Source organism: Tiliqua scincoides, chromosome 1, assembly GCF_035046505.1.
Source record: "Tiliqua scincoides isolate rTilSci1 chromosome 1, rTilSci1.hap2, whole genome shotgun sequence".
NCBI lineage: Eukaryota > Metazoa > Chordata > Lepidosauria > Squamata > Scincidae > Tiliqua > Tiliqua scincoides.
Window position 1 is genome coordinate 238,695,951 of NC_089821.1, and position 12,691 is coordinate 238,708,641.

A 12,691-nucleotide genomic window follows, 5' to 3' on the forward strand; every position below is an offset into this window, starting at 1 on the left:
TTTTTGCTTATGTTGGCTAAATTGGCTCTGGTAGAAGATGGGAAAATAAAAAGGAAGGTCTCCAGAAATTTCTATATGACTTAGAAAGGTCTGGAACATCAATAAGTCAACATATATTTGACAGTAAGGTAGACACAAATGGGCAGCCCAGGCCTGTCCTCTAGCCCCTAGCATGCACTGCCATAAATGGAATAAGGAATAACACCACACAGGACCACAGAGTTTTCTGAAGTTGAGACAGTCCAGCTTGAAAACTATTTCAAAACCAAAGAATAGATCTTTTGGGTTTTATCTTCAAGGGTGACCAAACATAAGTTTAATTTTGCTCAGGATTAATTATGAACAGATGACAGGTATGCACCATGAACCATTTATTTCAAGCATAGCATATAACCAACATTCGGCCTGCTGTCATGTTCCCCTTTTACCACAGCAAGCCGACCTGGGCTTACTACAGAACCAGTGACAGCACCTGGTTACAGCCACACTGATGTACTCTGGTCACTTGCCTGCCTTCCATCAACTGCATCAGGTTTCCTTGTTTCCTCTGTTGCTAAGAGCCACTGCTCTACAGGTTGCCTCTGGCACCCTAAGCTTGGGGGGGGGGGAAGAGGAAAGCTGTCCTTGAATAGCTTTGAATAGGGGGAGGGCTGAAGTCTTTTGCTCCCTTCCATTTCAAGTTACTGAACATTTTCTGCAATTGATAACTTATGCAACCTCAGATCAGCACATGCTCTTGGCTGATGCCATCTCATTCCACAAGAGAGCGCTCTAAACTTTAAGGGCATCAAGGGCTCAATGAGAGCTCAATGGTTTGCTTATCTCTTACGGGCACTCAGAGCAGCCTTCAGGTTAAGGCAAAGCTCTCAATAGTTGCATTTAAAGAAGAATTTTCCATGAAGTCAGTACAGCTGGCTTTCAGAGCAAAGAACCCAATTTCTCATCCTAAGACAGGATATACAATTCTGAATGATTCTGGGGATGCAAAGTCTAGCGGAGAGAAAAGTTTCTCACATTTGATAGTTTTCAAATGGCATTGCAAATTGAAACTTTTGCAGACAACTGGAACTACAGTCTCCTAGACAGCTAATTCAACTTTATGACCTCAAAATAAATTCTAAAGCAACAGGAGCATGAATAGCATTCCCTGAAGCATCTGTGCAGCATAGGACCCTCACAATCCCTTTGCTGGGTGTCCCCATACACCAGAGGTGAGATGATTACTTCCTACTTTGAGAAACAGCTTTCTGATCAGTTTCTTTTAGTGGCTGATGTGGACATCAGAATGTCATGGAAGGCGAGGGGAACTTGCAGCGACCACCTGCTGCTCTAGGGCAGTGATGTCTAGTACCAAGCACTCACTCCCTTCCTGTCCCGTCCCCCACTCTTCCAATTGGTTTACCCTGCAGCTTGGTGGGACAAGACCTGGTAGATCTGTCCACTGCCACCAGCCCAAGAGATTGGGTTCCCAGAGGGGCTCCTTGGGCAAAACCCCTCCCTAAGAAGGCTATGCAAGGTTATTAAATGGTCTCACTCTGCCAGTAATCCGTGCAGAGTGGGGAGGCTGACAATCTGCTGATCCAGCACAGGCAGAGGTTTTGAACAAAAGGGTTTTATTTATAGGTGAGGAAAAACAATTTCAACAGGCTTGGGTTGAAACAAATAAACATCCCTGAATGGGGCTGGCTCTACAGGCCAAGCCGGATAGGGAAGAACAAACTAAAAGCAAACAAATCCTGATGCAACTAGCTTCAGTTGGGTCCCTTCTAACTTTTCCCTGGGACTCTGACCAGCAACTCTCTCTCTCTGCTTCCCAGAGGCTCCTGCCCAGTCTCCAGCAGAAAAACAGAGTCAGAGCCTCTCTCTGGCCTAGAGACTTCCCTCCGGCCCCACCTCTCCAGCCCTCCAATTGGTGCTCCCCATTTTGAAACTGAGGGATCTCAGCCATTGGAGAGAATTGGAGGGAAAATCCTAATAGCAAAGCACAACTATTAACTCTCTCATCACACAGAATTATTAATTTTCCCTCATCTATCCATTTTTGTTGTCATATATCCAACTAGTTTTAACCCCAAAACTTTAATAAAAAACCAAAAGCAGAGATCCATTTGCCTTTCTACTACTACTCTTAACAGATATAAACTTTATTTGGAGGAATATACTCTTATTAAAAATTGTGTTCACAGCTATGAGTCACAAGCCTTGAATAATCTCTTTCAAAAGAGCTACCAAAAGCTGTTTGCTTGTGTTCCTCTGAAGGCAGCCTGGTAAAATTCTAGCCGGTAGGATTTCTATCAACCAGAGGTCTCAACAAACTGCAGTGCAGTTTCAGCACTTTTCCAATTCATCCTTCAGGGGACTATTTAGATGCCTGAATTGCTTGGTGGCATTTCAGATAAAGGCTTTGCCTGCTGAAAACATGCAAGACTATGAAACATGTACTTTTTAAGGAAATACATTCATGTGCCACTTAATGACGGAGATCAGGACTGCAATCCCCGTCATCAAGCAGCGCTTGATGCAATGCAGACCCTCCTCAGGGAAGGCGATGCTTTGCTCCCCTCCGGAGCGTCGTCTGAGCCTCCCAGAGGCAGCGCATGCCCGAGAGCTGCCTCTGCAAAGCTCAGACTGAGGGAAACTGCGTCTCTTGCTTGACTTCCGGTTTCACATAGGAAAATGTAATTGCGTGAGAGATGTGATTTCCCTCAGTCTGACCCTTGTAGAGGCAGTGCTCAGACGTGCGCTGCCCCGGGAGGCTCGGGCAACGCTCCAGTGGCGAGGGAAGCAGAGTTCCCCTCACATTTGGAGGATGGAGGTGTGCGCCACTGACGACCACATGACCACACATGGTCCGATATGTGATCCTGGTTTAAACTGGTAGGTCGACTAGCACACACCTGTATTCAGATAGCTACTTTTATTGCTAGGGCCCAAGCTCAATGTGTGAGACAAAGCCAACTGTGGAAGAAATGGCAGAAAGCAGCATGGCTGTGTATCAGAAGCCTTGTTACAACTGCATTCATTTTTGCCTCCCTTGTTTCTTGGTTGGATATGGCTTTTCTAGGAAGCAAAATGAAAAGCTCCATGTTAACAATTATAAGAGCATTCAATGTAACAGCAAAATTAGAAGGGTGAAATCCGGAGGAAGCTGGTAAAAATAGTATTGAAACATGAAGTGGTAGGATGTCTCCTCAAGAACTTTATACTCTTCCACTCATTACTGAACAACTTCATTTGTCTGCCCAGCCACCAACTGCTAAAAGGTGGCACTTCAAAATCCAGTAGTAGCCTAAAGGCCAGAATGATAGATGAGAAGACCAGGATGAAGACAGAAATCCTGGAATTAAAAGTTATACATTAAAGGCTTTGGAATGTGACTCTTTTGGTTTGCTGCAGGAAACAATCCTTCATTTTCACTTAGAGCTCACTCTCCTACACTCCAGATTTTCATGGCCTCATTTATTATCCAAGTACTGTATCACTTGCCAGGATGGTGCTGTTGCCTATATAAGATTCTAACTTGGACTCAGGTTAAGAGTGGTCAGGCAGAAATAGATACTACATACATATTGGACATGGCTGCAGTTTTCAGAAAAAATTGTTTACCTACCAGCTGGCACTGTGGTACATCTGAAGAACTAATCCATTTTGAGTGCTAGTCATTGCCCAAATCTAGCACTAGCAAGAACCCTCAAATTTACAAATAAAGTGGCTCTTTTGAACTACTTTGCTTTAGGAAACCTCGCCTCAGGATTGACTATCCATACCAAGAGCCCTTTTTGTAATCAAATACACATTATTGTACAAAATTGGAAAAATAAATTTAGTACATTAATCTATCAAAGGACTGAGGTCCTATCTTCACATGCTGCATTTGGACCAACAACCCATTGGTGACTCCAGATAGCAGATAGCTATACAAACGTGGAAGATCTATATGCACATGTCTGCATAACTCCTTGGTCATGTTGAATGAATTAATGAATACAAGTTTAGGCTGAAAAAATGCAAGTCCTTCTATAATCAAATCTTGCACCCCCCCCCCCCCAATCCTTGGTCTTGTCCTCATAGCTTTATTATTTTGGGGGGAAAAGAACTATAAAGAGAAAAAAATATTTAGGACTCACAATATTAAAGGTACTAGTGCAAAGTGACAAAAGGAGACTGTGGAAGAGCTGGAAGCGGAAATGCTTAAGCTTATGAACTGTGCCATAAACACAATCACTTCTTTTGATGATGCTGTGAAGGGAATAGGACATGACAGTTTGGACAGAATGTCATGACCTAACCCCCTAGGGCTGCAGAAAGGAAGTGGTTAAAAAGTCTCCTGTCCTCTGCATCACTGGCTGTTCCAGAGATCGACGTGGGAGGCACAGGTGGGGGTAGGCAAATAGCCAAAGCCCTCAATGCTGCTGTAGCAGCTCAGACATGGCAAGATTCCAAAAATGCAAAGCTTTCTACCTCCAGCCGATAAAGACAAGGCCCTGATGAACTGAAACAGCATTCCTAATAATGCTTTTACTGTACCTCAGCTCAAGCCCACCCACCCCCACTAGTTCCCACTCACCTTTCTCTAACCTTCCCACTCTATTAATGCCTCCTCCAAAGTCAAATATCACTCCTTGTTCCTCCCTGTCTAGCCTTGTTATCAGATCAACTCCCAACTTCTTCCTTCCATGCTGTTCCACAGTCTCCCACAAGGACTCTCACAGCTTTCTTCTGGGTGGGAAAAGCAAAGCAAAGCAAGGACATGGGATAAAGGAGGTATCAAAATTAATTCTACATTCCAGAGCTTTGTTGAAGAGACAATGCCAGCATGATTGCCCTGGGTGCCCACTTCTGACAAAGCTGTTTGTCAACGTTTGCCTCATTCAATGTTCACTATTTCTTGTTTTCATCTAGTAGGCATCACTTCACAGCTACCATGAGTCACCCCAAAGCTGATAAATCATTGCTTGAAATGCCAATAGACACAATTTGACGTTGTGAAAGTAAAGCTGTACAGAAGCAGGAATTCTCCTACCCAAGTTCCAAGCTTGTGCAACAGGTTGACATTTCTATCCAGAACATGGATCTTCACTGATAATCCCTGGACTATGACGACATTCTAGGAAATTGAGGGCCAGACTCAGACTACAAGGAGCTGACATCTAGATTCTTTGCGTTCCCAAGCAACATGTCTGCAGCCTTTAGTAACCCCACTGCTTGCTAATATGAACTTCATAAACTGCTTTGACATCCCCATGGAAACAGAAGGTGAGGTCATAAATAGGGGATTAGTACCTCTTAAGACAAGCAAGAGGCAACATGGGGTTTTAGTTCCCCCCATTAGGGGGCAGGCTGCTCAGCGAGTGGGCAGGGCAGGATGAAGAAGGAAAAGTACAACACAGGAAGGGCAAACGGCAATGAACTACAAACTATAGACAAAACACAACAGGCACAGGACAAAAAGGGCAACAAATCTAATGAGCTCCTCCTTTCTGTCCCTTCCGCTACCTACTGCCAATACTTAGACAAGCTGTCTGTTTCACAGCTCACACCAGCAGAGTGCTGCTGTATCCATTTGCCACTGCACCATTTTTCCTAAACCACACTCAGCCTCCTCCAAGTTGTCAGTGAGAAAGAAAGAGACACTGTTCAACACCCACCACTTTTCCAAGGTCGACATAAGCTGGAATGTTCATATGAAATATAGTTTGTGTGATACAAATGAACTAGAGAGTATGAAGACACATCCTCTACTGCTGCATTTCCCAAACACATCCTTAGCCTACCTCTTAAGCCTGCTCCAGTTCCTCCCCCTCGGGTTTCTAGAGACCACATCTCCCTCTTTCACTTCATTTCAAGTCTTCCGCAATTACCGTAGACACTCAGCCTATAAGTCTATCTCACAGATAACTCGAGGGCAGGTTTCAGTGCCAAAATCATGGAATTTTCTATGACCCTCGGATAAGTTGGGGGTTAAACTTACGGGGGGTGTCTGAATATAGTTTTGTCTGATTTTACCTGAGGCCTGATCCTGTAAAATAACCTACCAGTAATTGTTACCTAAGAACAGTTCAATCTCCAATTTATGAGAAATATAGTAAAATATCATAAGATACTTTTTTATTCTTTAACTTTTTAAATTCTGGTCTTCCCAACCTTTTTGGAAATACTATCAGTGCACTGTAAACAACATACCAGTAGAACAGTGGTTCCCAGTCTGGAGTACATGTAACCCCAGGGGCACTTGACAAGACCTTTAGGGGTGCTTGAAAAAGTACTGAATAATGGCAGAAAAAGGCAAGTAGTGTTCCAGAATGCCTTGCAGGGCCAGCAAGGCAGGAAGGGAGGTAGCTAGTTGGCTGTGAAAGCCTCACCAATAGCTAATTTTTGGTGATCAATTCATATATGAATCAGTGATTGAAAACCAGCACAGTAAAAAAAGCTGAAACATAAAATGGAAAGTGCATAATTCACTTGCAACTCTATTGTTTAAGTGCAACTCTTATTTACTCAAAAGTAGACCCACTGCTTTCCATGGGTGTTATTCTTAAGCAATGGTGCACTGAATTGTAGCTTGGGCTTTTGTTTCAAATGGGAACAAGGATGACATCCTGGTGTTTAAAAAAAAAAGAGCTCTGCAAAATGCAAGCATTTTCAAAAGGCTGCAGCAGGCTCTGTTCAACTTAGAGAAGGAAGCTTTCTTCAATTCAATGGAAGTCTCAGGAGCAGTAAAAGGTTAACTTTGACTGGAGCTTTCCAGGGGTTGCCTTAGAAATTAACGGCCCTCAACTTCTCCAGAGTTGCTTGAAAAGCTCTGCCCCCAAGCTACTTGGAGATAAGGTGAGATAAGATTATCTAAGCTTGACTTATTAGCAGAAATTTCTCCCCACAGGGAGGGCATCTATGGTAGGTGTGCAGCAGTCATGAACTGGCAATTCCACTCATCAAATCCAGTGGGGTAAACATCCATACTCTGGGAAACCCTGAGCCTTGACTATGTCTAGGGGGATTACCAATATGACAAAAACTTCCTGTACTCTCCCCTGGTGCTGCCGCCAACTGTGACCCAGCCCTAGAGATGCCCACCAGCTACTCTGCAAATGCAGATGGTAAGATCTGGGTCCTGGATAAGTTTATTTCAGTCCACCTGTTATGTATGTGAGTTTATCACCTGTGGGAAAAGCAACAGGTTATATGTGATTGGCTGTCCAATCAAGAGGGATGTAGGCTTGTTGGAGTTGTATATATATCTGGGGTATTTGTGTATGTGTGTGTGATTTTAACTCATTTGGAGAAGGAATAAACTATGATGGAACTTTTATTCAAGTCTACTGATGCGTGAGACCCACTATATAACACCACCCATTTCAGGTCTGAAACAGTTTTGTTTTCCCTTCAAGAGAGGAAGACTGACCTGTTGAGCTTTGGTTTCTTGTTTTTTGGAACAAATCCGTCAGGAAACTGTGGTCTATGATTTGGCAGCAAACCTGAAAGAGAGGAGAAAAGTTTGAGAAAAACAGGAATGGAAGATTAAGTATATATCTAGTACAGAGGTTTTCAGACTGGGACATTGCAACGCCCCAGCCTGAGGGCCCTGGCCTCTTTGCCCTTAAGGGGCGGGAGCAGGGGGAGACATCAACGCTATCCCCAGGATCGTGCTGCTCAGAAGGGCTGCATAGACTGGGATGCATCGCAAAACCGGAAGTGAAACACAACTGCTTCACTTTCATTTCTATCGAGCTGGGGAGCCCTGCAGGTGCTCGTGCAGGGCTCTCCGCACCCCCAACAGGCTGCTGCAGGGACTGGTGAGTGCATCCCAGTCCCTGCAGCCCTCCTGAGCGGCCTGCAGCCTGGGGATCGCGTCGCTGCCTTCCCCTGCCAGCTCCCGGAGAGTTTGAAAACCGCAGATATAGTAGTTTGGAATGCAAAAATAAGGAGAATGGGAACAGCAAATCTAGTAAAGGGTGGCATGGATCTAAGCTTGGTGCCATAGTAATCTTCAATTACCAGAAGCTCCATTCAAATCTTCAGAGCAGGCCACAGGAACTGGCCACAAATTTGAAAGGTTTCTCTAAGATCATGAGGGTTACAAAACCTGGTCCCAAATGTAAAATCTCAAGATCTCATTGTAGCAATTAGATTTTGCACTGGTAGCTTATTTCATACATAGTGTGATTGGAGCTCAGATTTCTAGAGTGTGTAAATAACAGAATTCAGTCAATTATAAATTCTTGGCATCTTAATTAGAAATACAGATGATATCTGCCCACACAACAAAACAGAAAGCTGAACTTGGTTCCCTCTGTACTGTTTTGTGTGGTTTATGTCATATGTGACTCAAAGGAGTCAAGCTGCAAGGGCTCTACAATGTTAAAGCCATTTCCTTCCTACCTACCTCTAAGTCAGTGGTTCCCAAAATGAAGTGATGCAACCCACCAGTCAAGGAAGCACTTGCCCCATCTCTTTAAGGGGCGGGGAGGCGGGAAAGCAGCAACATGATCCCCAGGATCATGCTGCTAGGGGGGGAAGAGGGGGAGTTTTCACTTACCTGAGGGAGTGCTGGCCTCTGGAAGTACGGGGAGCCCTGCAGACACCTTTGGAGGCCGGCACTCCCTCTGGTAAGTGAAAATACCCCCCTCCCGGACAGCAGCGCAATCTTGGGGATCGTGTTGCTAACATAGCCCCTCCCACCACACACTTACAGTGCTCCAAACTCCCTTGCAGGAATTTGGGAAGCTTTGCCCTAAGTCATCATGGTGTTAACATGCTTATCAGGAATGATACCATTAATCAGCAGAGGCTGTTAATTGCTTAGATGATCACACTTGCACCAAAGCCATCCTAGAATGTCAAGAATTCCAATGATAGAGGTGTTTGAAATTGGTGTTATTTATTTTACTCAAAAGTAACCTCACTGCATTCACTAAGACTTAGGCTGTAATCCTATCTTACTCACTGGAAACAATACACCTCTAGATATAGAATGAAACTCCTTGAAATCTCTGCAGTAGTGAAGTTTGCAAGGGATAGGTGCTTGTATATTTTAGAAGCAGGAGCTAGGAAACTAAGGCTGCAATCTTAAAACACAAGGGGAACTAACCACATTGAATACAGCAGACAGAGAGGAATCACGTTTACTCAGAAATAAGCCCCATTAAATTCAAAGGGACTTGCTCCAGGAAAGCATGTATAGGATTGCAGCTCAGCTGTTACAAGGGATACTTACCATTGCATGTGATATAGTCCTATCCAAATAAGCTGCACTAAGTGGAAAAGGATTCACTCTCAGATAGAACTAGTTACCTGCTCGATGAGCCATTTGCACACACACAGCAATCTTCTTATGCTCTTCCTTACAAAGGCCTGTGGTCTTCCGTGGTAGCATCCCTCCATCATGCCGTATAAATTGACTTAGTAACAAGACATCCTTAGGGAGCAGAGGGAAGAGCAAATCCAATCAGCACCAGAGCCTGAACATATGGTTACTTGTAACTATTTTGCAAGTGGCACCTGTGCCAACAAAATGTCAGAAAAACAGAAGCTAGTAATCATGGATGTTTCTGGACAAACAGCTCTTATACCAGTACTTAAAGGTTCTTTGTTCCACCTCTCATGCCTTAAAGCCACTCCCTCCAACCTGCCTAGGAATGCAGAGAATGACATATGAAAGAGGGATAGGCACAATGGGAGACAGGGTCAGCTTCTTGTTAACAGTAAGATCATCAGGTTTACTAGAGTATTTCCATGGTGTAAAAAACCTTGTAAATGGGAATGATAATATAAATTGACCTTGAGAATCTGTCCACTCTTATATGTTACATATTGGCTTCCATCCTGAAACAAGGTATTGACCTCTTATTCATCCATCCATCCATTCATTCATTCATTAAAAAGTTTAAGCCTAATTCATTTTGTGCTTCTCTTGCCCTCCATTTTTGCTCATTTAAGATATTATATTTCACCTTTCCTCTGCTCCAGGTGGCTTACGATACAGGCATCCCCCTGTATCCGCAGGTCCCATATCGGCAGTTTCACTTGTCTGCGGTTCTCAAATCTGAACATCACACTCATGACTCACCTTTTTTCGCTTGCAATTGCTTTGCAAAAGGAAGCAACAGAGAACCTTGACTGGTAGCTGCTGGAGGAGCTCTACATGAGGTGACAGTGAGCAACCACACTAGTCCTAGGTCCCTGACAGGTAAACCTGTCTTTAATACATGCATTCTTACATGTTAACACACATCCAGGTACAAATAATCTACTCCAACAATATACTGATTACTCACATCAACATAACTGTCCAATTCAGCTGCCCAATATCATTGGTTTGATTCTGATACAAATAAATACAAGGTTTGCAGTTCTGCCATGTGGACAAAAACTTCTGACACATTTCAATTGAACTGGCTATAAATTTAGACTTCCAGGAACTTAGGATTGCAGCACACATTTTAACTCTATTTTATCACAGATATTACTTCTGAATTATAGTGTAAAAATTTTAAAGTCTGTACTTAATTATACCAGACTACGAAGTGAAACAATTAACTTATCTAATGTGCTGTGTAAAATGATTGCTACCTAAGTCAATTTTTCTATTGTCCTGTGCATCATCTGTTTTATGGTGTCTCCTAAAAATTCCTCCTGAACTAGACAGAGAACTCTTCTTTACTCAGAATATATTAGTTCTGCTAAGTCAACATGGAATGCAATAAAAGTTTGAAATCTGACCTATTTATTTGCTGGGCCCACCTAATAAGACCAATTCAAGAAGCTACTTTTTTTTTTTAAGAATTGTTTTGGTCTGACCAACTTTTCGGAGATACCAGTCCTGGCTAAGCAACCACCCAATTTTAATACTACATCCTCAGTACCTTGAGCCAAGAAGAGCTGAGGACAGCCCCAAACCTTGCAAATTTTATGCAATCCATGTTTGACCAATAAAGTTTTTATTTTTTCCCTTTGTCTCTTGTATAAACAATGATGTACCTGAAACATATGAAAAACTCATAGCTGATTACTTTTGATCCCAGCAGTACTTGTTTATCCAGAGATCATTAGTTAAGAAACAGAAACCATCTCTTGCATTCAGGAATTTAAATTTCTATTTCTGCATTAAGCACTAAGAGACAATGTATCATTCATGCCAAAAAGAGAAGGCTTCGCTCTCCTTATCACTTAGCAAGTGTTAACTCCACCTCTGATTCACTGGGCAGCACCTGACATTTTGCCCAAAGTCTAAGGGGTGGGGAGGGGAAAGGGAAAGAAGGTTGTATACAATTAACAGAGGGAATAAAGGAAACAAAGATAGGAACTTGGTGCCAGGTTGGGATGGGAACACTGAAGGGCATAGTAATACTGCTACCCTGAGTGGAGGAACCTCTCAACACACTTTCTGATTTCCAAGCCTTTGATACACACCACCTACACAAAATTAAAAAAAAGAATGTCAAGAACTATAAAGTGGACTGCATGTCTGTGTGAGGTGTATCAATGATAATATCCAGAATATTAATTTTTCCGGAAAAAGCAAAAAGAAAAAGGATGAGCTGCAGTATTGTGATTTGCAAGGCAAGAATGATACAGGTAGTGGAACCCACCCACCACCATGGATACCTGAACCTGCGGCATTTCCAAGCCTCCACTACTATTTTTAGGGCTTAAAGACCCACTTCTGGGTCGCATGGAGGTTCCTTGCTCCTCAAAGCAAGAAACCCCAGAATACATCACTGGGGTAAGGCTGGGAGGAGCAAGGATCCTCCATACAATCTGGAAGTGGGTCTTTAAGCCCTAAAAATAGCATTGGAGGCTTGGAAATGCTGCAGTTTTGGCAAAAATGGTAGGAGCCTCAATTTTCACACCTTTTTTGTTTCAAAGGTATTTAAACATGGATACTGGTATCCTCTGGCATCCGCAGTAAGTCAAATCCACAGGTGCTGGGCCCACGGCTTCACTGTACTAGACATCTTCAAGACATCCTATTAACATGGACAGACCATTTAGAATATTTGCTATAATGTCTTCTGCATACTCTGATGTTAGTGCTACAGAGGACTCGCCCCTGCAGCTGTCTGCCCCTATCTGAGGTTTAATGCCATATTCATCTACTATTTTGAAGTCATCTGCTCTCCCTCTCTCTCACACACAGGCACACACCATACTTGCAACTTGTTGTTGGCACACTAAAATAGATGTATTCAAAAACAGTTCATGGAACAATTTTACAGGCTTCATATTAATTTTGACCTTTACTGCAAGCTTCAGTCCCAGTCCCAGTCCCAGGCCCAGTCCCACAGGAAACACGCAACACTAATGTGGCAGTTCTATTTGCACAGTCAGTTAGCAAAGCCTACTTAATTACCAACTTGATATACAACCAATTGTGTGGAGAGCCAGGATGGAGGGTGCTGCTTCCTGACTATGGCATACAAAGTGAACTCACTTCCATGAAGGGATATGAAAGAAGAATTCAGCACCAAGTGTCTCAGAGGCAAATGTTTTAGGACTTTTATACAAGTATTTTGGGAGAAGCAAAAAACAAGGAATTTCAGACTTCGCAGATCAACAAAGCCAGCACAGATCTATATGAAGTATGGGAACAAATGGGAGAGTCCTCTATTTAAATGCAAGCTCCTGACCTAATGTACCCATGACTTTCTAATGTGTCAGATACCCAGTATTTTAAATACAATGAAAAAGGAGC

General features: G+C 43.1%; 1 protein-coding gene across 1 annotated transcript in view; it reads right to left on the reverse strand.

Annotated features, from left to right (window-relative positions):
- MRPS18A (mitochondrial ribosomal protein S18A) overlaps positions 1 to 12,691 on the reverse strand; it is a 37,933-nt gene that overhangs the window by 6,265 nt on the left and 18,977 nt on the right. Inside the window, exons 4-5 of the mRNA XM_066611576.1 lie at positions 9,292 to 9,415; positions 7,403 to 7,475 (exon numbers count right to left, since the gene is read on the reverse strand). Coding sequence (XP_066467673.1) covers positions 7,403 to 7,475; positions 9,292 to 9,415 — 197 coding nt within the window. The remainder of the gene's footprint in view (positions 1 to 7,402; positions 7,476 to 9,291; positions 9,416 to 12,691) is intronic.